Genomic DNA, 25,300 nt, shown 5'->3' with positions numbered 1-25,300 from the left:
TCCTACAAGTGAGCCTCCCCTTACTCCTTGAAATAAGTAAAGGCCTGTGTATATTGGTATGTTACCAAATAAGATGCCATTTAAAATAGAATATTTCTGTTTATCAAAACCAATGCCCATCATGCTCCTCCTCCTCATTGTCTAGATAGAGGAGGGCAACTTTCTTTTCATCCGAAATCACCGACCTTTGGTCTACCATTCTCTGCAGCTGCACCGTCTTATCAAACTCTGCCTGCTCCTTGCCCTGCTCCCCGTGGGCCTGGTGTCCAGCCCCAGCAGGGGCCTTAAGGCTCCCGCCGGCTGCCTGGTCATTCCTACTGTCCACGTCTCTCCAGGCACCACGGTCAGACACACCGTGAGCTTCTGCTTCCGTTCCTGCCTTTCGTGTCCAGCTGGGGATGGCCTCTATGTGACTCACATCCATCTGAAAAGTAAACGAAGTTTCTTTGGGCCCCAGTGCAATGTGCCTGAGTGTTCCGCTGCCGTCCGCTAACTCGCCTGGCTCAGGGGGTGGCACTGAACCAGGCAGAGCAAATGTTTTGGACACGGGTTCATGGAAGACAACGTGCTCAGAGGTTTCAGTTTCTGTGGGACCTAGTCGAATGTGCCTAAAGGATCTGCTAAGGCCCGATGTCACCTCTGCCCCTGACATGTCCCCCGCACTATCCTCCTGAGATTTGGAAATGACCCTTTGGAAGGTGCTCTTTTCAGTCACAAGGGTTTTTCCACCCAAGGTGTAACTACGAGTGGCCTGGGTCGCATCTGCTGAGCCCTCGCTGTGGACAATGCTGCTCTCTGAGTCACTAAATTCCACAGGTTGGGGAACCGGCCCCTGGTAAACTATCTGCTCAGTGGTTTGGTGCCTCTGGGGCCCGATGCTGATGTGCCTAATGGATGTGCCGCTCCCTGGCGACGCTTCCACGTGTACAGAATCTCCACCGACACCCAACTCCATGTCACCTGCGAGTGGGGCTACGAACTGGATTTGCTTACTGAACCCTCCTTTAGGGTCTAACTGAAGGTGCCTTACAGAAGTCTGGAGACCCCCTGCCTCTTCTGTCGCAAAAGAATCACCAACCTTCCCTGCTGCAGAAATGGGGCCCTGAAAAGTAATTTCCTTTTCAGCATGAAACTGTCTGGAGCCAAATGAGCTGTGCCTCCCCGAGCTGTCGGTGGTATCTGCGGGAAACTCTGCCAGGCCAGCGTCTTCTGTGCCTCCCACCTCCTGACAGGCAGGGACAGGGCCTTGGAAGAAAGCTTCCTTGGACACTTGACTCTGATGGGGCCCCGACACTCCGGCCGAGCTCGCTGCCTGACTCGGGTCGCCTCCCTCACTTACCTCCACCGCTCCTGCAGGGGGTCCTCCTTGCGAGACTCGCTCAGTCCTCCAGATCTCAGTGGGGCCTAGTTTCACGTGCCTTACGGAGTGGCTCACGTCCTCCAGCACGTGTGACTGGGCGAAGGCCCCTGGGCTGCTGACTTCCACGGTGGCCGACACTGGGCCCGGGGAAGCGAGCCGCTCCGTGGCGCGAGAGGCCCCGCCGGCCTCCTCCCTCTCGGCAGAGGGGCTGTACAGTTCCCGGGTGGCCCAGCGCTTGAAGCGAACGCCGACGCCCGGTGCCTCCGCCCCGTCTTCCCTGTCTGGGCTTCCCGGCGCTGAGCCATGTCGCCTGGCCAAGCTCTCTCGTACCACCGACTCCACGGTTTTCTCTATCTCCCCAGCTTCGTCTTTGCTGAGCTCCTCCAGGTCTAACTGATCGGCATCCACAGTCTGCGAGAGGCTGACCTCAGCCACCAAGGACACGGAACCCCCGCCAGAGGCCTGGACTTTCTTTACGTCGACCGAAACGCCCCCTGACTCGCCTAGACCCTCTCTGGTCAGGGTGGACAGCTCCTCCTTCATGCGCTCGGGAAGGGTTTCCTCCAGCTGCCCGATGACCTCCGCCAGCTGGTGCCGGGGCTCCTTGGAGGACATGCCCTTGATGGAGGTGTGGAACTCATGCGGTATTTTAATTTCTTTCTCAATGACTATGGGTTCAGCATGAAATTCACCACTTCTAGTTTGTTCTTTCCAGTGAGTAGAACCCACCTCCCCCTCCAAGGAGGGCGCTGGAACATCCAGGGGTTTCACAACCTTCTCGCCCACCTCGTCATCCCTCGTTCTTCTCCTCCACGTCCCCTGCACGATTTCATCCTGCCAAGAGTACCTGATGGTGGACTCTTCCTCGATGTGGATCTGCCCATACACGGAGCCGTCATCTCTGTCGTGGTCCCCGGGGTGTTCGTCCGGTGTCGACACAAAATAACTCTGCTCGCCCTCTGAGTCACCTGCCTCTGTCACTTCCTCCACGTGAGTTATGTTCTCCTGGGGCTGCTTGGTCCTCCGACTTTGATTAACCGAGAATGTGACATCGGTCTCTCCGTAACTCTCCTCTTCCTCAACAAGCCCCTTGGAGCCTGGAGACACATCGTCGACCTCCTCCACCTCGAACGGGACGGAGAAGGCCTCTGCCTTCTCCCCACCCACGTAGCTCACAGGCTCTTCGATGATCTCCACGTTGACGACCTTTGCTCTCCCCTCCTTCCCTTTCAGGCCCAGGTTGATTATGTCTCCTATCATCCGCTCAGCCGACTTCCCTTTCAGCCCCACCTCCTTCATATCCTTGCTTAAAAGGTAGTCCAGGCCAGCTTCGTCGGACACGTCAACGTCTTCGGTCAGCTTAGACTCCACGACTATTTCAGTCTTTGTTTTCCTCTCACCAGGAAGCTCCTTCCTGGCCATGTAAGTGACTTTTGTGTCTGGGAAGGAATCGGCAGATGCTTCTGTATCTGGAGACTGAGTAAACTGCTTAAGGATGCTGGTGACGATGTTTTCTGCTATGGTTTCTGTCATGGAGTCGCCCTGCGGAGAGCCGGTGGTGTCACCGGTGCCCAACCTGAACCGAGCCTCTCTTGTCTCTGCCTCTCGGCCCCTAGCGTCACCAGCCTCCTTCTTTTCGGGCGTCTGCGGACCTTTCGGGGACGCCTCTGGTCTGCTGTCCTGGGATACTTCTAGACTGATCGGTACCTCTCTCTCTCTCACGCTTTTCTCCTTCAGCGATTCCTTCCCCTGGGCCTTCTCCCTCATGTGCCGGCTCTCTCTCTCCCTCGCTTCCTTGTCTAACTTCGTCAGTTCTTCCCACCTTAAGTTTCTCTCCTCTGAAGCCTTCTCTTTAGAATCAAACAGTTTTTCTTCTTGCTTTGCTTTGATGGTTGCTGGTCTGGTTCCCTCTTGCTCCCTAGTGGTTCTCACTTCTGTTTTCTTTCCCAAAGTGACGGTCCTCTCACTTGACCGAGCGCTCCCAGGGGCACCTGCTGCCGCGCTGTCTCTGTGCTCGTGGTAGGACTCCTGGACAACCGTGGAGTCTCTGGCTGAGTAAGCGGGGGCTTCGCTTGCACCTTCAGCTTTCGGTCTGTGGGGGAATGTTTTCACTCGAGCTTCAGTATTTCTTAAAAGACCATACGTTGGAGAGAGAGTTCTGAAACTGGTCTGACTGTTGATGGTTTTGCTGTAGGAATTCTCCTGCCGGGTCGTGGCCGGGGAAGGCTGTCCCAAACCCAGGAGGCCTCTTCCGGCAGCGCTTCCAACAGACGTGGTGATCTGAGACCCAGCGTACCCAGACCGGTTAGAGTACACTGCCGAGCCGCGGTTTAAACTTGCCAAAGGTGCTTTCTGCCGTGACAACAGATTTCTTTCGTTTTCCCTCCGTAATACTGAGTCAGTATATTGGTAAGACTTAGTTCTGAATTCTGTAGAAATTGAACAAACAGTTCATTAAAATGATAGACATCATTACCTTTTTACATCTTAAAAGCACTGCTGCAGGTCAAATCCCATCCCATCCTAAAAAATATATAGTATTATCACAGGAAGGTCATTATAAATAAAATATTTTCAGTGCCCAAATGGTCTTTTGGTAGTTGCAAAAATCCTATTACAATAAAGCAGCGCTACAGATACTTCAGCCTAACACTTGTCTCCAGTTTCTGATCTTAAAATATTCACTCATCCTAATAAAAATATCAAATGTGGATAATAAAGCACAGCACATGGGCCAAAGAAGTCAGAGGTGCGAGTTTTTGTGGCTGAAATTTCATAATATTAGGATATTTTGGGATCATTAATTTCTACTTTGTTAAGTTCATTCTACTTAGCTCAGCAGAGAAGAGCTCTGGAATTACAAAGTATTTAATTATGAAATACCAAATAGCATGACCCCTCCACTCTATAATATGCTTATTTTTCACTGATTTCCATATTGGGCTAACAAGTATTGATGAATTTGACTTTTTTAAAGCTTCCTAATTTCTTCTATTTTTGCACTTGATGACATCCTCATTTGAAAAGGTGCCACTGTGGAAACACTGCGGTCTGTTTCAATGTCACGATCCTCGAGCTGGGAGGCGATGCTCGGGGCTTCTGGCTTTGGTTGGTTGGGGCTCTCGACGGGGAGCGCTGCCCTTCGGGGCAACCAAACTCTACCAGGGTAACGGGCTCCCGGGAATGGCAGCCAGGGCTTAGAACCTGGCCGGGAGCACCGGTTACCCTGCGAGGGGCCCTCGTGTGTGCCCACACCCCATGTGGCTGAGCTGGGACGGAGCCTTCTCGCCCCCTCAGTCTCCCTCACGGCAGCCAGGGCCAGAGGCCTCCTTTGGACAGATCCCAAGATACAGGCAGGAGACCAAAGCACTGGGATTACAAGCATGCGCCATCACGCCCAGCCTGGAAAGCATTTTGAAGTTAAATAATTCGCTTTTCTTTTATTTACCTGGTGGCATGTTTTCAACATCCTCAGTCCAGATCAGTATCTCTGGATTGCTTTCTCCTTCCAATAAGGCCCTGTAAAAATAAATTTTAAAAATAATTCATTAGGAAATAAGAGAGCACGATGTGCTTCTAATAAAACATATTATGTAGCATATGGTCAACGACCACACTGTCACAGTGTCCTGTGTGTTAGGACTCATGTCTGCAGAGGTGGCCGGTGTGGGCTGCACCATGGGGCTGACAAGCCCACGCACCAGCCTCAGCAGGCCTGGACCAGACTGCCCTGCTCTCCTCGCCCCCACATCCCTGGTACCCGGCACAGAGACTGCCACCCAACGGCCGTATGGCCAATACCAGCCAAATGAACAAAATGAGTGGGCCAGGGCTTCAGCAGCACTGGGGAACCAAGCCCCTCCAGAAAGCCCTCCCTATCCAGGGCAAGGAGGGCACGAATGAGGGGGCGCTGGAGAGAGCTGGGCCCAGGAGGGGCGGGCAGGCAGGGTCTGGCTTCTGTGGGAAGCAGGCAGTGGCCCGTGCATGGCATGTCACCCTAGGCTAGAGGTCCCAGAACAATTACAATCCCCACTGGGACCTTCCTGGAGTCAAGCTGGGGGCAGCCTGCAGAGGGCCGACTAGGAGCAGGGTGGGGACTGACACTTGTTGGTAAGGCAGCTGGACTGCACCTGTGGTTTTCAAACTGGGTTCCATGGGGACATCTTGGAGATGACAAAAAGAGGAGAGATGGGAGACAGACAGGCAGAAAAGGAAAAGGCAGTGCTGCAGACACCCCCACCCCCACCCCGACCCTGGGGCCTCACTCCCTCCAGTGTGGCATCTTATTATCTCCTTTGATAAAATGGTGGAAAGTACCCAACTAGGTGATTTCTTTGGCTATGTCTAGCTCCAAAATTCTAAAATTACAGAGTCTTCATTAAGTCATTATTCCCATCCACCACTTCAGACCCCGGTGCTGAGGAGAGTGGGCCTGACGGACCGGCGTGCAGTGCGGATAGCACTGGGATGTCCACTGGCCTGGTGGTCCCAGAGACCGCTGGTGGCTGCCACTATGGGTGCAACAGTCGTTCATTTGGTTGCTAGAGCAACATGTGAAGTCACTGCCTCCAGTTCCAAGAAATACGCTGCACATGGCAAAGGGCACCCAGACCAGAGCCCACTTGGAAAGGCCGATACACTACCTAGAGCTCAGCAGAAGGACAGAGGAGGGAGCCCAGACCTCACAGGGACCTGGCAGTTCAGGCAAACCGCACTGAGGTTTATTTCCATCCATTTTAAACGTGGTGATCCCTGCGAATGCGAGAACCCCGGGAGCAGCTGCAAGAAAGCAGAGGCGGCCAAGAGGGCTTTCCTGGAGGTGCGCACGGGAGGGCTTGCCACGGCAGCAGCGACGGCGGGGCACGCGTGCGCGGACGCGGGAAGTCAGGGGCCCAGTTCCAGAGCCCCAGCCCGTCACCCAGGGCGAAGGCCAGGAAACAGGACACCGACTCATTAATCCCACACCCTCATGACCAAGCGCTTTAGGTTCCAGGAACATAAACACCTTCCACTGCCCAGAAAATTCTGAGGTCCGTAAGGTAAGAGGAATGTTCAGGGTGAAAGCCAGACTCCAGGGCTCTGCACCCCAGGATTACAGCAGCGGGACAGGTGGCGTCCTACAGCCAAGGGGGCCAGGGCAGGCCATGGGGACATGGGCCACGTTCCAGTTCAGATCCTCCCCGGCCCGCACAGCAGTGAGCCTCGGGTCCCGCAGGGCCTCTCCCTCGAGCTGCCTGAGTCAGGACAGAAGGTGCCCGTGAGTCCAGGTCAGCAGAAGTCATCGGTGACAGGTCCTGGGGGGCAGGGAGGTTCAGGATTAAGACGATCCCCTGAGGGAAAAACATCTTCCCCCACCCTCCAAGGAGAATGATCTGTTCTTCTTTCAGGAAAACTCCAAAGCACCTCGAAGCTGTTGCTGAGCTTGGGGCCCTGCGGAGGGCGCTCTGGTGCGCGACACGGGGCACCAGCCCCTGGTCTGGCACAGGGACGAGAGACCCCCACCACTGCCCGTGCCCAGGGCCTTTAGTAGCCCTGGCTGACACCAGGCACCGAGCGCCGCTGTCTCTCTCACATCTGTGAGCCACACGTCCGAGCCGCCCCATCCTCACTCTCCAGGTGAGAGGGCAGGAGCACAGAGACGGCGTCTCGGCTGGGGACACACAGCTCTCCGGCAGAAGCGTGAGGCATGAACCCAGGCGGCCTGAGCTCCCACGCCCTCCCCTGCGGCGCCACTAGGCCTGCCCGAGAGGCCAGAGACTATGGTACCGCACACAAACTGCAGACAGACCCTGCGGGTGGCATTAATGAGAAGAGATTCTCTTGGTGATTTCACTCAAAACGCCCCTGCCGCAGGGCTCTCCTAGAAGAGCATGAGCCCCTCCTGGAGAAAGAACTCAGTCTCTCACCCGTGTCCCTCCTCAATGGCAGGGGCAGGCGTCACCTTCCCGACCCGCCAGTGCCCAGCTGGGCACTGGTCATTGAGTTCATGCCCCCAGCGGCAGACACAGTCTCCCGTCCTCCTTCAGCTCAGCCCCCCCAGATTAATACGGCAAAGGCATCAGCCAAACCGCCGAGGAGAGACCGGAAACGGATGATTTCCTCTAAAGCACTTCAAGGGTCACTTTTAAGGAACAGATTCGTACAACTTTAAGAAACGGGGAGCGCTCTCCGAGGCTGCCTCAAACACGGTTATTTTGAGAGCGGTGGAGGGAAACTGCCGCCAAGCCACGGGGACTGTGAAAAATGCCAACCCCCTGAATCACGGGCTATTCTTGAGCAGTTCACACAGCTCCACAGGTTGGCGGCCCCTTCAGCAGGAAAATACGCAAACATGTGCAGGAAAACCGAGTCCCTGGCCTCATTAAGGAGCCCAACGTGAACCGCAGTGCGGGAGTAGCTGTAATGTGGCCTCTGGCCGGGCTCCAGCCCTAATGGGCCACCCTGCGTCCTGATCAGGCCCCGAGGCAGGGCTCTCTGTCTGGGACAGATCACCCTCATGGAATTTCTGGGCCACTGCACCACCCCCCTAAACAGGACAAGAGGGAGGAGGGACTTTCAGAGGATGTTTCCAGAAGGCACGCCTGTGCAGGGCTCACTGTGGTGCTAGGGTCTGTGGATGGTTCACAAGGCGCTTCCCAAATAAAAGTAGGTGGAGAACTAGGGGTAGAAAGGGGAGATTCTGCAGCTGGGAGAAAGGAGCCCCAGCACTGCCTCCCTCGGCCTCCTCACTGGGCACGACAGTCACCAGGAAGAAAACAGAACGGAACGGAAGGGAAGGGAGGGCAGCAGCGGGGAAGGGACAGAATTCCATCCACGTGACCAGCATCGCGGCCTGAATTGGAAAGGGTCAGACGGCCATGGCTTTATATGAAGGGTAACAAGGAGGTGACGGTGCTGGGCCATTTCTGGTCACTCCCTCTGTGGCCAGTATTAAATCACATCCTAAAAGCCTTCTCTACGTCAATACAAGAGGCTGAAAAAAAAAAAAAAAATCAGATGATCAACAGAGAGACCAAAGTTACACACCAACACAGAGAGAGGACGCACAGGGATGGTTAACGGAGCAAGCTCTGGAGTCAGGATGTCTGGATTCAAACCCTGGGCCTGCCACTTCCTAGTTCTGTGACCCTGGGCAGGCCACTCAAACCTGCTGTGACTCAGTTTCTCCTACTCTGAAATGGGGAGAATTCATAGGTTTTTGGTGGCAATTAAGTAAGTAAGCAGGAAGTTCTTAGAGGAAGAGCTGTCAGAATAACTGCTCAATAAACATCAGCAATATCATCATCCCTACCACCACCTCCTCCTCCTCCAACCTCAGAAGAAAACTGATTTTTTCTTCAGCTAACTAAAGTCGAGCAAGAGGGAAAGGGATGCTGGGTCACCTACATTTTACAGTTAACTGGGTGTTAATCTGTTTATCTGACTACCAGCCCAGCGTACTGGCTGATCCTCTCCATTACGTATTCTTAAAACTACAAGATTCTATTAATTTCAAATATTTCACTTAGTAACCAGATAAGTCTCAGTGTTAACATATTTTCTTAAATCTTCAAAGGAAAAGTAGGATTTAACCTAAAAAAACCAAATGTCCTTCTGCAAAACCTTGAGAAATCCCTAAGAAACGTTTTCCTCTGAACAGAAACTTGAAAAGGTAGGGGTGCCCTAAAAAAATAACAGAGCAACCGGAAATATCATAAGAATGATGAAATTATAAACATCAGCAGTCATCTTATTGCTACACTAGCAGCCTAAATCCAGACCAGACACCAAATCCTATTTTCCTCAGTTAAAACACACTGTTTCTGCCCCAGGATCAGAGAGAGGAAACAGCCTCCCGTACCTTCTCCGCACAGACACACAAGCAACATTTTTTTGATGTTGTTTCTAACGTAATCTGAAAGCACTTTTGCCTTAAAGACCCTGGGCAGTAAATAAACCTCTGCATTACATTTTCCTATCTGGCTAAGATGTCCTTTAGGATTTTTCTTTTGAAAAATCCTCGGCACTGCTTTCCATTTTTTTCTTTCAGATGAAACTTAGAGCAACTGTTAGATCCTTCAACCCCCAAAACATAAAAAACAAAGCCTCTTCTCGTATTCTGACCAAGATGATGTCATCCGTCTTCCAGATCAGAAACTCGCGATGGGCGTCTGGTCATGCACACGGTTTTCACATCCTTCAGCTTTGTGGTTTCCACACTCAGTTTACTCCCAGGTATTCTGGTATTTGTTTCAATTTTTAATATCCTCGTTCCATTATGTTCTCTAACAGCTTAGTGCTGATGACTGAGCTCTACCCTGAGTGTGTGTATGGGCGGTGGGGGAGGCTTTTGATTTTCTAACGGTGCGTCTTTAAGTTCTTGATCTACAGCATCTGGACTGGAGCTTCACACCAGCAGCGACGGGGGCTTGAGACACTGCAGGCTCTGGATACTGCTATCGTTTTCACCATCTTCAGACTGTCAACCGATCAGTCATAAGCACCCACTTTACAGAGAGGGCTGTGTGCCGCCTGCAGCCGCGAGTGACGACCAGCACACTGGTCACCCGTTCTCAGCCAGGAGCCTCCCGGCCCTTTGAGCTCCCTGGCCACCTACACTAGGTCCTCATCACCCAAACTCCAGTGACTGGGGGACACTCCTGAGGCCTCCCTGCAGCTGCCCAGAGACACCCCCTTCCACCCCACGCCTCCCACACTCCGCCTGTCTTTGGTTCCCCCCTCCCCCAACGCCCTGGCCCTGGGACTGTCCCCTGCCTGCCGTGGAAAGCCCCGCAATCTGCCTCCTCCCCAGACTTCTGCTCACTCACCTTGCATTTTCCTCCTTGCACTTCTTTTCTTACCCAAACTTGCCTACCTGGAGCCCCTTCCTGCTTCCTTTCTACCAGTCCAATTCCGATCTGCCCACTTCCCCCACCTCCCAAAAGGCCCAGCTCAAACCCCACATCCTCTGAAAATCTCTCCTCATCGCCTCAGCCGGAAGCTCTCCATCCTGTCGCTGAACCATCTTCATCTGGTAGGCAACAGTGAACCATCTACATTCTACAGGACCTCCTTGAAGGCCGCATTCTGTTCTTTCAACATCTTGTTTGACTTTTTACCAAAACATACCATGTTCCTCCCGCCCTGTTATCCCCCACTTCCCATCTCTCCCTCTCCCACGTGTCTGCTCACGTGTCCCCCTTCCTTCAAGACCTTGAGCAATCCCACCTCCCTCCTGAAGCCTTCCCCGATTCTCACAACTCCCCTCTGATCTTATCTTTTGTGAAATTTCTTGTTTCTTATCATGTAAGAGGTTACTTAGGTCCACGTCACCTTATCATGGTCCTGAACGTTAAGGCCACCTTTGCAGTCCCGAGCCCAGCGTCATGCCCTGCGTGCCACGTGTCTCTGGAGCAGCCTAAGGGCACAGACCCCAGCTCGCAAAACACTCAAGGCCTCATAGGTATGGCTCTGGCCCATTTATCACCGTGGCTCTCCGTGGCAGACCCCCCAAACTGAGCTACCCAGGGACACCCAAATGCTTGGCATTGCCACAAATTCCACACTAGCTCAGTCCCTAGGGCCTCACCCAGGCTGTCCCTCCCTCTGCCTTGGAAGCCCTTCCCACACGGGTGTTTCCTGGCTTCCCTTCCTGTAAGAACCAAGCACTGCCTCTTCCAGGATGCCCTCCCTGCATGCTTGGTCAGCTTCCCATTGCACCCGGCTCATCGCTACTCTAGAACTGAGGACAGGGACTGGGTCTCCACCATCTGCCCACAGTGTCCCAGTACAGCCAGCCCCTTTCTGTCTAACTCTGCAGTCAGCAGGGAATGAAGGGGGAAAGCCTTGATCTAAGGCCTGAGGTTCAAATCTCAGGCTCTCTGCTTACTAACTGTGTGACCTTTTTAGTAACCTCCTTCAACTTGAGTTTCATCACATGCAAAATACACGTCTTTGGTGAAGTTATAAGAGTTGGAGACACTGTCTGCAAAGCACTTATCACATGGTTAGTGCTAAACAAAAGGCGGCCGCCATTACTCATTATCCATTACCAGTCAGAGGTGTGGGCGGCTCCTTTGGAACACATCAAAAAATAAGACGGGTGATGATACCAGGGCAGACAGTCACGAGATGAAGCAAATTTAGTAAAATGTTCATTGGAGAACAATTTAGATGGTGAGTATAAGAGTGTTTCCAATTCTTTCAACTCCTCTTATGTTTGAAAATGTTCATAACAAAATGTTAGGAAGAACTAGACAGACTATTGTGACATCATTCTGCAAAATAAGATTTAAAAGAATGAATTCTATTGCTCATCTGGGGTGTTCAGAGCTCCTAATTCTGTCCAATCCAAGTCACTACCTTCTCTGAAGTGTGTTCTCTCCAAGGGGCTGCACAGGATTCTGTGACTTTAGGTAGGTCAGGTGTAGCCCTGGGGGACAGCCACGCATGACTACAGATGAGACAGGCATGTGTAAGCTTCCACAACATCCTGACTTCTCCCTCTCTCCTGTGTCAGTCCATCCTTTGTCTCGTCCTCCAGGTTGCTGCTGCGACAGGCATAGTGCTTAGGGAATGGCCGTGGCCACTCTGCAAACAGGGGTGTGCACACAGCTGGCCGGGACCCTGCCACAAGGCCAGCTTCGATCCAGTAGGCCCAGGTAGAGCCTGAGATTCTGCGTTTCCAACAAGCTTGCGAAGCCTCATGATGTCAACACAGGCCACTCTGTGAGCAGTGTGGCCCCGGACCAGTGGTCTCTACGCTCGTCACACCTGAATGTCATCCAGGGAGGTTTAAAACCACCGTGGCTGGGGGCCACCTGCACTAATGTCTTACGCTGAGAGATTCCCAGGTGCGGCCCAGGCTGAGGAGGGCCCTGGCTGCATCTGAGCATCTCGCCTCTAACCACCTGGGCTGGTGCAGTAAAACTCGCGCTCCAGGGAAGACCTCGTGATCACGTAGCAATTGGATGAGACTCCCGGCCCCACAGCTGCACTGTGCCAGCCTGCGGTGGGGCCTGTCTCCTCTCCTCTCAGCTCCCCTGGCCCTACGCCCAGTCCCGTGGCTCCTGCTCATTGCCACCTGCAACGCGGGAGGGGGGGGGGACAGTGCTACCTGTCCTCTGGCCACATCTGTGCCAGCATCTGCCCTGGCCACAGACTGGCTGGCCGGCGAGGCTCGATGCCAGGCTCCAGCCTTGGACTCTTTAAGGTTTACTTTGTTTATCTTATGTTTAGTTTATTAAATTATGTAATTTATTTAGAAATTACAAGTCTATATTTGGAAATTATAAATGTACACAATTGCATTATTTTATGATTACTTTAATGCTTCTCCTTCCCTGTGACGGGTACCAGGAGGGGCCAAGTCTCCGGGATGGGAAGTGCTCTGGACTCTTGAGAACTGGCCTCAGGACAGCGGACCAGTTCCAGCAAAATGTGCTTTAAGCTTTAAAAAGCCGCAGTCCCTTCCCTTACACGTGAGATGTTAAATCAGATGATCAACTAAGCAGTCTGGGGAGCAGCGGCCACCACAGGCAGGTCAGGCTTTGCAAACATGGAATGGACACTTCGGTGAGAGAGCGAGGGTCTGACCAGTGAGAGTGCACTGACACAGACGCGAATTTCACACCTGTCCTCAGAATTTGAGCAGCAGCATAGACTATACTGAAAAAGAGTCACACCCAGCATCGCATGGGCTTATCTTCAAGACACTCGCTGGTGAAAAAAATGCTAGGTTTTGGTTTAGATACAAATAAACGGGTTCTATTCAACTGCCTGTGTCTTTTTCGTCTATGGGCATCTGCCAGACTAGACCCAAGTGCCAGCAGGAGGGGCCCTGCAGCAATTCCAACCCCCGAGGCTGGGCGGGGCAGGCGTGCAGGTCCCGCAGGGCTTCTCCACCGCAGAAAGAGGCACAGTGAAGTCAATCACTCTCTCCCCTGAAAGCACTGATGGCTCTTAGATTCCTAGGAGATGGCCAAGTCAAGCCATAATTGGGTTAGGGAAATGCCAGGGACCGGCAGAAGCAATAAACTCTGTCCCTGCAGACAGTCACGCGGCTGACATTAAGCAAAAGCGGCTCAGGCTCGATGCCCTTGACAAAGCTAAGCCGGAGGGGTTGGGAACACCCTACCGAAAAGGCAGGCCCTTCTCCGACAAGACGCCCACGACCACGCTCTGTCTTTTCAGGACAGAAAACAGGGGGCAGGGCAAAGGGGAAAAGGAAAGGGCTCAAAATCCCAGAGAGACAAAGCACAAAATAAAAGTCTCCAGACTCCAACCCAGAGAACTATTATAGAAAGGAAATGGAAAAATCCAACTGCCTCTGCGGGGAAAAGATTCATCTGACATCAGGTGTTACCTAATACGGACACAGAAGTCAGCTTCCTGGGCCTGCCTGGCATCTGCTCTGGAACAGCGCCCACTTTGGGGTAACTCCCACCCCATGTGACTAACAAGAGGCTGTCCCCCCAGCCCCCTGCCCAAGCTCTAGAGCACTTTTCCCTCTGGCCAAGAATGGGCTCAGGGACAGGCACAGGACCCAGCAGAGCCAGGGAGCGGGGCCCAGGAGCTCTGATGGAACTGTTGGAAAGAGGCCCCTTCCTTCAAATACGGCATGAGGCTGAGTGGCCCTAAGCCTAGAGCTACTCGGGGAACCGCCCAGCACGGGCTGGGAAAGGCCCAGGAAAAAGAGACGAGAGAAGGGAGGGACAGATCGCTGCCAGTCTCCTCTAGCCATCCGGACCAACTGTGCCTGAAAGTAAGGACTTTGTCAGGTATGTGGGTAATAAATTCCTTTTTTGACTTGAGCCAGCCTGAGAAGAGTTTCCGTCACTTGCAAATGAAGAAAAATCCTGATTAATGCTTTCTTCTCCCAAATAAAGCCTGTTTTCAAGTTTTATTTATCAGTAACATTTATATCATCTAATTCAGCACATGATTCAATACACTACCAATTTAATTATGCAATTGTCCCCCAACCAGACTTCCAAGGAGACTGCCAGGCATGGACTGGCTGGCTGGTGCCTCCTCTCGCCTCTCCCTGAGCCCTGACCACCAGTCCCCTCTGCAGAACTCAGCTACAGCATGGCTCTCAGACGGGGGACCCAGAAAAGCCCCCGCTGGCTGGGCCCCAGGACAACCCCTCGATTCACCCCTTAGCAGCTTCGCTGGGCCCAGGCTCTTCACTGATGGTCACAAGGGCTGCTGTTAATCCTGGCTGATGCAAGTCTTCCAGACAATAAAGACAGCGAGGCCAGCCCAAAGCTGCAACACGAACTAACACACCACCCAGAAACTCTGGCTTTTAATGGACATCAAAGCAACCCAGGGCACTCTGATATTCTTAGAACAGAAGTCATGATCAGAAGATTGCAGAGGCAGCCTATAAGGAGTGCTGAACTAGGCCTGGGCTCTGTCCCTGCCCTGCCCCTACCCAGGGGAGCTGATCCCCTTCTTATCCTCTCCAGGTCAACTCCCCCACCTGCCACTGGAACATGGCACTGGCGAGCTCGCCTTCTACTCTCAGCCATAGCGGTTTCCCAAGCACCCTCACACCCTCCATGGATTTATGCTCACAGCAATGCCCTGAACTGCTAACCTGGGAACGGAGCAGGCATGGCGCCCTTTTTATGTGGCTTGGTGGGTACGGCACAGGTCTGGAGCCAGTCCTGGCTAGCTCTGCCCCTCACCAGCCTGCAACCCAGACCTCCAGGCCTCTGTCTCTCACCTGTAAAAGTGGTGAGTGGTGCCCACCTCAGGGGGTGACTGGGAACAGAGAACGGCTACAAAGAGCTTAGCACTCTGTCTGGCAGGCAGTAAGGGCTCCATAATGTTACCAGTTATTAATCTTGCAAGTGGGGAACCTGAGTCTCTAAAAATTCCTTCCAAAGGCTCAGATTGGGGCCCCTCGGCAGCAGTCCCCACTGAGCATGAGAGCTGTCAGGAAATAAGGGGTACCACCTCAACCAAAGACTGAAGACCACCCAGGGGCAGGGAGGGGTGAAGGGGAAGGGGATGTGCTGCTCTGCTGGCCCACAGGCCACGCCCAGGAGGACTCGATTGCTTTCTCTGCCCCACCCAGCACCCTTCCCCTTTGAGCGCTTTGTGACCTTTTCATCTGGGTTGGTTATGTTGAACGCAAGTCAACATCTCGATAAACAAAGCCAGTTGCCCTAGAGTACCAGGCTAATCTCTTGGCAGAAATGCAGTTCTTCAAGGCCAACCCATGCAGGGAGGCATCAGAGTCCAGGGATTTGAAGCAACAGTAAAACAGGCAGATAGACTAAGACTTCCTGGGTCCAAATCCTGGCCCTCTACTTTCTAGCTCTGTAACTTCTCCAAGCAAAGTTTGTTCTATAAACAAAGTTTCTACTTCCCAGGACCCAATGTGTTGACAAGTATAAAGCTCTTAACTAGTGCCCAGAACACACACAAGCCAGGTAAGGGTGCAAGGTTCAGCTGGTCCCATCACTGGGGGATACCTGCTTGGTGGTCTGAGCAAACCCCTCTTCTTCCTCCTCCTTTGGGCCCTGGACTCCTTTCCTGGCCATGCCAAGCACTGCTCTCTGCTTGTCACAAAGTCACAGGGACTCCCCAGAGGCTATCATGATTTTAAACCCCTGGCTTCAAGGCTTACTCTGCAAGCATCCTTACCGGTAAGTGGCCACCTCCAGGCTGAGGCCGGTCTTCACCTGCAGGAGCTCCTGATAGTCTCGCAGCCGATCAGCCATGGCCAAGGTGAGGTTCTCCTTCTCATCCTCCAGGCAGTCAATCACTCTCTAAGAGAACAGAGAGGCTTTTAGATCAGAGAACTGCACTTTCCTGGGTCATGAACTTCAGGTACAAACGGTTCAGGGTTGAAATGAAAAACCCCCAGGTTTACAAAACATGCAGTCATTTGCAAGGATGGTTTCAAATACTGTATCCCTTCCATATGGAAGATATTATTTCATTGCATATGGAAGACTGTGCTAGGACACTGGCTTCTCTGTTCAGATTCTCTAGTAATAGTAACAACGAATGCTTAGCAGTTTATTCAAATCATCTCTACAGTTCAGACATCAGTCCATTTGGGAAAGCCAATACATCAAACCGATCAACTAAGATGCTACTGAAAATAAGCCAAGACTAGATAGAAATCAGAGGTTTTGAAACAGAAGTCACTCAGAGTTGAACTAGAATGTCGCCCCAAAGTCATGATTTCCCTGACAATAAGCGGGTAAGCTGACATAGAGTTCTTTATTTCACCTAGAAAAGCTACTTTGAAATCATCCAGGAAGAAATACATTATGGGCATTAAAAGACAAAATCCAGACCCAGGTATGAATCTTCTTTTTGAACTGTCCTTGCACAACGTAGCTAAGAAGGCGGGGCTTCCCCAGAGCCTGCCCACGTGCCCTCATGGCCCTCCCATGGCTCTACTCGTGCCCTCCACACAGCTGCACAGTGCGCAGCTGCCGAAGTGAATTTAAAATGAAATGATCACGATGACACTACCCTCCTCAAAATGTCCCATTTTAAGTCAATAATATCTTTTAATTAATAAAAGCAATGGCTCCATTGGTACCATTTTACAGTTTTGGGTTTTCTTCCTAGTTGTTAGTTCCTGTGGAGAATAATTAACCAAGCAAATATTTAAACATTGAAATAAGTCCATATACTTTCAACGTCTGGTTTGTAATGGAAAATAGCATAATCAACTGAACATAATTAACTAAACTAAGCTGTACCTATAAACATTTATCTTTGTAGAATTCAAAAATTGTAAGGCCATTGAGAGAGGGAACATACTTTCATTGCTGCCGGAAACCCTTCACCAAAGCCACCCGGCAAGATGCTGAGGGTTCACAACAAATAAGTAATGTCTGTGACATCAAGGAATGAACCCAACTAAGATCTCACACTGGATTTATCATTTTTAAAATTCCATGATCAGCATGTAAACAGTTCTGCTTCCCATAACAGTTCTATTTCTATGCCAATGATCGTTGTTGGGTTCTCTTTGTATATAAAGGATACTAAGAACAAAAACCACTTGGCTTTTAAAGCCAAGAAATAAATCTAAGAAGCACTGGCTAGTGTCCCAGGGGGGATATATGTTAACAGACCCCCAGAGCTGGCATTATGAACAGATAAAGAGGTTCACGGGAGCAGAGAATTCACCAGTCTTGATGTAAGCGAGGGAGGTGCCAAAATTGAGCCATGACCTTCACACATTTTATAGTTAAGTCTCAGTTTTAAAATCCTATGTTCCCCTGATTTAGAGGGAATGTAAATTCAGATACAAAGTTATGATAGAAAATGTGCCACATATATATTATTTCCACTATAGAAAATTTGCCCTAAATATTAAAAATTAAAAATTTACAGTAATTTATTCTTTACAAAGAAGGTCAAGTGTTGTAAAACAGCTTAGGAAAAAAAATATCAGATGAACTCAATTCTCCCAACCACAAACCTCCCATGCAGGTCAAAATTTCCCAGCTTTGTCAAAGGGTTATACAGGAAGATTCTCTCTCCTCCCAGAGAACACAGAAATAGGTCTACATCTACCCCACAAAATATAAAAAGGAAAATCAAACTGTGTTTAAGTTGAAGTAAGTATAGTTCCAACCACATTTCCATGTGAGTCAACTCTTCTAAATTGTCAAAGGATAATGAGTTGAGTTTTGGAAGCAGGAACATAACACTTTTTGGCTCCCAACCAATCCTGCCACTGAGTGAGGCTTCAGCCTTGGGCTCTGCTTTGCCAGAAGTTTAAGCCGACCGAGGGCCAGGACAGAGGCGCTGGAGCACCCACACAGGATGCTAATTCTAACCCAAGCAGCAGTTTCCCATGTTGCAAAAGCTCGGGAGAGAGGTCACCTTTTTCAGCTGCTATTTAGAGAACTTTTGGGCAGTATCACAACTGATGATGAAATCTAGCTCTACACCAGGGAAAGCGCACTTGCTGTTAGGGCCAAAAGAATTAACTTTCTCTTAACCAAATTTGAGCTTCCCTTTCTTGAGCAAGTCACACAGACAGGAAGAGCTAGCAAATATCATCATCACCTATAATCTTGCATTAGTTTTAGATGCCTCTTTAGATATCCAGCTGGGATTGTAAAACATGACACGAGTTCAGGGTGCCGTCTGGGCCACAGCTATAAATAGTTAGTATCCAATCTATGCTTATTGTTATTAACACATTTGATTTTTGTGTCTACATGAAGTTATCACAGTATTTAAATCCCCTTGAGCTATAACAAGAGCATCTCAAACTGACACAGATAACTGAACTCAAGTCTTCCACCGAGATCCCCCTTGAGCAAAGAGTACCCCTTCTTCCAATTGCTCAGCCACAAGCCCTGGAGTTAACTCCGGTTTCTCCCTCTCTCCCACCGTATCCAATCTGGCAGCAAATCCTGTTGGCTTCAACTTGAAAGTAGGTCCCCTTCTCATCCCCCTCACTCTCACCCCTAGTCCAAGCCTCCAGCACTTCCTGCCTGGATTATTGCATAGTCTCCTAACAAAGTCTCCCTGGTCCCACCCTTGCTCAATACAGTCTGTTTTTTTTTTTTTTTTTTTGAGACAGAGTCTCACTGTGTTGCCCAGGCTAGAGTGAGTGCCGTGGCGTCAGCCTAGCTCACAGCAACCTCAAACTCCTGAGCTCAAGCGATCCTCCTGTCTCAGCCTCCCGAGTAGCTGGGACTACAGGCATGCACCACCATGCCCGGCTAATTTTTTCTATATATATTTTTAGCTGTCCATATGATTTCTTTCTATTTTTAGTAGAGATGGGGTCTCGCTCTTGCTCAGGCTGGTCTCGAACTCCTGAGCTCAAACGATCCGCCCACCTCGGCCTCCCAGAGTGCTAGGATTACAGGCGTGAGCCACCGCGCCCGGCCAATACAGTCTGTTTTTAACCCAGCAGCAAGACTGATTCCAGTAAGACCACCAGGTCCCAACTCCCCTCTGCCCAGAACCCCCCAGTGGCTTCCCACAGCACTCAGAGTAAAAGCCCAAGTCCTGCAGCGGCCACCCTCCCCCTCGCTCACAGCACCCCAGCCATGCCAGCATCCTGGCTGTGGATCCCCCAAACACCATGCACTGTTTCCACCTCAAAGCCCTTGAGGCAAAGGGACTTTCTCTGTTTTGTCCAGTACTTTTCACTGCTGTATCTCCAGCCAAGAAGAACCAAACTTGGCACATTAAGTACTCAATAGCTGTTGAACAAAGAACTACATGTACATGCCCTGTGAGCTACTTTCATTTCCCCTCTTTCAGAAATGGGGAAACTGAGTTACAGAAGGGTTAAGGAACTTAACCTGTTCAAACAGTGACAGAGTCAGGATCCAAGCCCGAGCAGGACAGGTGCAGAGCGCTGACTCTTAGCCACATGGCTAATCCCATCCCCCTTCCGAGCTACGGAAAGTTGTCAATCAATCATGTTTTGGGGGCTTGGAAGCCGTTCACAAGCAGTTGGCCTCAGCAGCTAAGAGCTCACTTTCACAAGCAAAAACCTCAATGTTTACATTGGGTGGCATACATCACAAATGTCTTCGAGTTTTTTCCCAAGCCCCTTCCTGCAAACTGTGTGTGTCACTCAGGCTTCAAGTGATCTAGATCACTTATAAAACGCTGGGAACCTGGATGTCAGCTCAGCAAACTTTTCTTGGGCAAACCTGAGGCATGGGGCAGGCCACCAAATATCATCTCACATGGAGAAGGCACAGAGGCTATCTGAGAAGGACTGTTTGCCCAGAAGTACAGTCCTAGCAAGTATCTTTCCTCTTCGAGCCACAGAAAGGGGCCAGTGGCCAGGGAGAGGCTGGGCACTATGTGGGGGCCACCCTCTACTGCATCCAACTCCTGCTCCTGCCTCCAGGTGGCAGGGGCATTAAGCCACATGCGACACAGAAAGAAATATTAATACAAGAAAGAGACTTCCAAGACTCTTCTGACAACAGCCAGCTGGAAGGGTCTGAAAGCATTTTAGGATTTTAAGTTAACAGGGCACCTCTGGGCTATCCCTTAGGTAGGGCAATTACTATTCTATGAACGCAAAGAGAATACTGGCTAAAGGTTTCCTTGATGGAACAGACAGAAGAGAGGAAACGTAGCCCAGTGGTTAGCTGCTCAAGCACTGGAGCCTGAGTTGAACCCTGGCTTAGCTACTTACTAACCAGGTGACCTATGTGCCTTGGTTTCATCATCTGTAAAATGGGGCTAATATTAGTACCCACCTGCTAAGACTGGTATGAGGACTGAGAATCAATGCTTGTGAAAGGCTTGGTGTCTGCGGAACCTGGCACACAAGAAGCACGTGCTGAAGACTAACTCTTAATACTGTAACATTTATTATGTTATATAGTATATTTGTTAAACCAGATTTTAGGATTTTTCAGTCTCCCCAGAGTGAGCCTCTATAGAAGTTGAAAAAATTACAAGCTTGGGGTTCAATCATCAATAATTACTCTTTAATACAAATTCTAGCATTTCTTTTACTGGTGTTGAATCTTTTGGAATGCAATTTGAAATACTGTTGCTTTAAGATAACTGCGGAAAGATTCAGGATATGGATAAGGTAGTCACTAGTAACATTCAGTAACAACAAAACCTCCACAAATTGAAACGGAAAAAAATCCAGGTCCTTATGATATTTCTCTTGTTCTTTACTTTCAGGAGAAAGAAGTAAATTCCAACAAGAGAGAGGTATCACTGGACAGGAAACTGACAGTGGGGTCCTAGTCCCTGGGCAGGTGTGACCTCAGGAAAGGCACCTCCCCAGGGGAGCCCCACGGTCCCTGTGTCAAAGAAGGTCTGGACAGTGATTCTAACTGCACTTCCAAGTTCCTACCTCTCCTCCAGTTAGGGGAATCCTGCTTTCATCTGTCTCAGATTTGGGGTTCCACTGAAAATTTCATTTAGAGGGAAAGGGTTTTGCTGCTAAAAAAGAACATGGAAACCAGAGTTTCAAGGTCCGAAATGAGCCAAGTGAGCTGTGACTGAACAAATGACAAGGGTTTAGTCCACAAAGCATGTCTCAAAGTAGCACTTTCCAAACCTGCTTGCACAGCACAAGCCCCTGAGGTGGTCATGAAGATTCCCTACAAAGGGGTCCCCTGGGCAGTAAGTTTGGCAGACATTTCTTTTTGGAGAGTCACAATACCCATTGGTTAAAAACTCTGTGAACACCTGCATGAAGACATTTTAACTTTCACCCAACAAGAGGTCTGGGGCCTGTGGAACTCAAACCCCCGGCCCCTGTCTTAGGGACACACACGCTCTCCAGCCTGTGGACATCAGACCACAATGCACCAGTCCCCATCCTTGCTTTACCTACAGCAAAGCCCCAGAGAAAATACTAGCAAAAATTACCAGGCAAAGGCCAAACACCCACAAAAGATAAAATCTCAAACAATTTAGTACCATATTGCTTTCTATGATTTCCACTGTAGTCTCCAGCTTTTGAATACGGAAACCCTAGTGTAGTGCTGGGGGCCCAGGGATAATCAATAGATCTCTTTGCTGATCATTTGTGGACACTTGTCACATGCCCCCAGTCCTTCCATACCATAACCCCACGTTCCCTTCATTCTAACTTTCAAAAAGCACAAAATCACTGTCAAAGCTGTAACTCACAGCTGCAAACTATTCTCTTAAAATAGTTCTGAAATTGTGCAGATATTATTAGTTCTGATAGCATGATTTAGGGATATTTCCAATTCTGGCTGAGGCTGGGCAGGACAGGGACCAAACGCTAGGACAGGACAGGACAGGACAGGACTGTACCAGACAGGCATACCATAAATCAGCAGCAGAGTAACCCTGTTGGTGTCAGAGGGGTTGTTTCTCTGAAACAGCAACTGTTTCTATTACTCTGCTCTTGTAATAACATCCTGCCACAGGGCCCTGCTTTCCCACAACTTTTACACTACCCAGAGATCCGAGGTCAGCTTGTGCTGTGCATAATGTCCCTGATCAAGCTCTTTTCTGCATTATGGTTGCTGCCCCTCCCAAGAACAAACAAGGCAGCCGCCCAGGGAGCCACAACCAGCTGCTTCCAACTGGGAAATCATTCTGGCAAATTAAAAACTGTTTTGGAAACCAATCTGAGTTTTCCCCTGAGGACCCCTATAGCCAACAGGGCAGCCATGAGCTGTCACTTGTGGAAGTCAGAGAGCTTTCTTGTTTCACTTTTAGATGTAGGTCTAGTAAGTCTAGGAAGAACAAGAAATTAAAAGAAAACCTAGAGCTAACAGGGTCATTTGTCAGGATGCACTCAGTCAAGATCTAAAGAAGCTGACAACCTAACAATGTGACAGGGACGGGGGTATCCACTGGGACCTGCTACGTGGCACTCGCCCGCTGAGTCTATGGACCAACGGACGGCATTCTTCTTCCAGAGCTGGAGAGATGTCAGGACCCTACGGTAGCCAGCACAGAGCAAGGCGGCTCTCAGACCCTGGGTCCCCAGTCCATTCAGGCACCCTCCGGGCGGGCCCTGGCCGTCCACGCCCCGGGTGAACCGGCTGCAGGTCCCGGGATCGCCGCCGCTGCCCCACCCCGCCATGAGTAAGGTGCTCGGGCGAGGGTGGGAGAAGTGGAGGGGGAGGCACGGACCTGCCGCTCCTCCGCCTGCAGCCCGTACTCCTCGCGCATCCGCAGCAGCTCGTCCTCCAGCCGCGCGCGCAGCTGCTCCAGCTCGAGCGCCTGGCGCCGCAGCGCCTCCGCCTCCTGCGCGCACAACCGCGTCTCCTCCTCGGCCTGGAGCCGGCTCTCCTGGCCGCGCCGCAGTGCCTCCTCCAGCTCGCGCACCTCGTCCTCGTACAGATGCACGGTCTCCCGCCATGACTCGGCCACCAGCAGCGCGTAGCTGTCGTGCACCTCCCGCAGGCGCTGCGGGGGCGCGACGGGGCCGGAGGCGCGGGCGCGGTAGTGCATGGTCAGGCCGGCGGCGCGCGCGCGCAGCTCCCGCACGTCGCGCTCGTGGGCCGCGTCGAGGCCGTGGCGCTCGGCCTGCAGCCGGCCTAGCAGCGCCTCGAGGGCGGCGCGCGCGCCCAGCTCCTCCTGCAGCTCGCGCCGCTGCGCGCTTAGCTCGGCGTCCAGGCGGCCGCGGGCGGCGCGCGCCTCCGCGTCCAGGCGCTGCAGCTCCCGCAGCTCGCGCCGAAACGCGTCGCGCTCGCTCTCCGCCTGCGCCGTGGCCCAGCTCAGCTCGTCCAGCTGCTCCCGCAAGCTGCGCGCCTCGTCGGCGAAGCGCGCCTGCCACTCGACCCACAGGCCCTCCTGCCCGCGCCGGCCGCGCAACTCCTCCTCCAGGAGCAGGTTCTCACGCTCCAGCTCCCGCACCCGGCACACGTAGTCATAGAGCCGCGCGTTGAGCTCCTGCAGCTCGGCCTTCTCGGGGCCCGTCTGCAGCCGCCAGGACAGCATCTTGCTGCGCGTGTGGGGCGCTCCCGGCCGGCCGCTTCCCTCCCGCCTTGGTCTTGTCCCCTCTGCCGCGCCACTCCGGCCCCGCCGCCGCCCGGGAGGCCCGCAGACTGGGGCGGGAGCCGGCGAGTCGCGTCACTTAGCGGACGGGGCGGGCGGAGTGGGCGCGGGCCACGGCCTCCAGCCAATCAGAGCGCGGCCCGACGCGGCCACCGCGGCCGGACAGCGCCCCCTGCCGGAATTACCGCGGCGCCGCGAGGCTGCCCCGCCCAGAGCTGGGGCGGCCGCGGGGATCGTCCCGGGCTGTCAGATGGCAGCGAGGGTGGCCTGCTCGCAGGACAGGGCTCTGAGAAGGGGTGTCGGAGAGGGCTTCCTATTGCTGGGCCGTTGCGCGTACCTACGGCACCCAAGTGACCTACTGTTCATGGATGAAGATAGCAGCTGCCACTGAGACATGCTGAGTTGCTGTGATGCTGGTCGTTTACCGGAGACTTCTCACCCGAGGCCCTGGAGATTGGGGCGTTTTCTATTTTGAAAAAATTATATACATATAGTTTATAATATATAATATACACATATGCATATATAGACATATTACATATATACATATATGTGCATTAATCTCTTTTACCTTAAAACATAAGTACATCTCCATTTGCCAGTATGTCAACGTACAGGCAAGACTTCTCTTGACGTAGTTTGACTGGAGTTCCAGTTATCCTTCTTATACTAACTACCCTCAGGGGACATACATTTTGCAATATGGGTTTCTTTCATTTGAAGTGAGAACTTAGACTATAAAGTACTCTGAGAACAGAACTTTCTAGACATCTAGCATCTCCCCAAACTTTTTAGTTGTCACACACCCACATCTGAATGTGACAGCAGTCTTTCCCCCAACAGCATGCCCTTAAGAAAGCACTCGATTTAATTGCCATAGAAACCACAGCTGTTTTTTGCACACTTGCATTTCATTAGTTTTCATGACAGTATTTAAGTTATGAATGACTATAACCAGTATAACTAGCATTAAGGGGCACAGGAACAAACCTGCTGGCCTTTGGTTGGGGTAACCCTGGGCCGGTGGTGACAAAAGTGCCCAGGGAAGGCCTAGAGAGCCATCCACTGGCCAGAGGGCTCGTCATGGAAGGGCCACCCGTCGGTGTATTTTACAGATGGCATGGAAAGGTTGATGGGTCAGCAAGTTGGTCTCAGGAAGGGCCCTTAAGAAAACTTCTAGTGCTCTCCTGTGACACACATGAGTCTCCAACCACAAGCAGGGCAAAAAGTGGGCCTTCCTTTTTCTAGAAACCTAATATGAGAGATCCCATTCTGCAGGTGGTGGAAATTAATATCTTTCAATTAAGAATTCCTTTTCCCTTTCTGCTAAGGCTAAGTGAGGTGTATTTATTCAGTGCCAAGCAACACAGCTGCTGCGGTGTCATCACCCAGACCTGTCTGGAAGCCCTACCAGTCCGAGTGTCTCTCCTGGGCCACTCTGGGACATTTGGGCACTGTGGGGCGACTCTCACAGTTGCCTAGACT

The 25,300-nt window shown here is 51.6% G+C and overlaps 1 protein-coding gene across 2 annotated transcripts; it reads right to left on the bottom strand.

Moving 5' to 3' along the window:
• SYNM (synemin) lies at positions 1-23,827 on the bottom strand. 2 transcript variants are annotated; one of them, XM_069465777.1, is made up of 5 exons: positions 22,949-23,827; positions 15,998-16,122; positions 4,809-4,879; positions 1,340-3,789; positions 1-424 (listed from the first exon to the last, which is right to left on the bottom strand). In XM_069465777.1, exons 1-5 carry the CDS (start codon positions 23,756-23,758, stop codon positions 104-106), a joined length of 3,777 nt encoding a protein of 1,258 aa, XP_069321878.1. In that variant the 5' UTR covers positions 23,759-23,827; the 3' UTR covers positions 1-103. The 2 variants fall into 2 exon arrangements, with proteins under 2 accessions (XP_069321878.1, XP_069321877.1); XM_069465776.1 differs by having other exon boundaries at positions 1-3,789.
• Positions 23,828-25,300: the final 1,473 nt, after the last annotated feature.

The sequence above is a fragment of the Eulemur rufifrons genome, chromosome 3 (assembly GCF_041146395.1).
Source record: "Eulemur rufifrons isolate Redbay chromosome 3, OSU_ERuf_1, whole genome shotgun sequence".
Lineage (NCBI taxonomy): Eukaryota > Metazoa > Chordata > Mammalia > Primates > Lemuridae > Eulemur > Eulemur rufifrons.
This window is presented reverse-complemented; position numbering and strand designations above follow the sequence as displayed.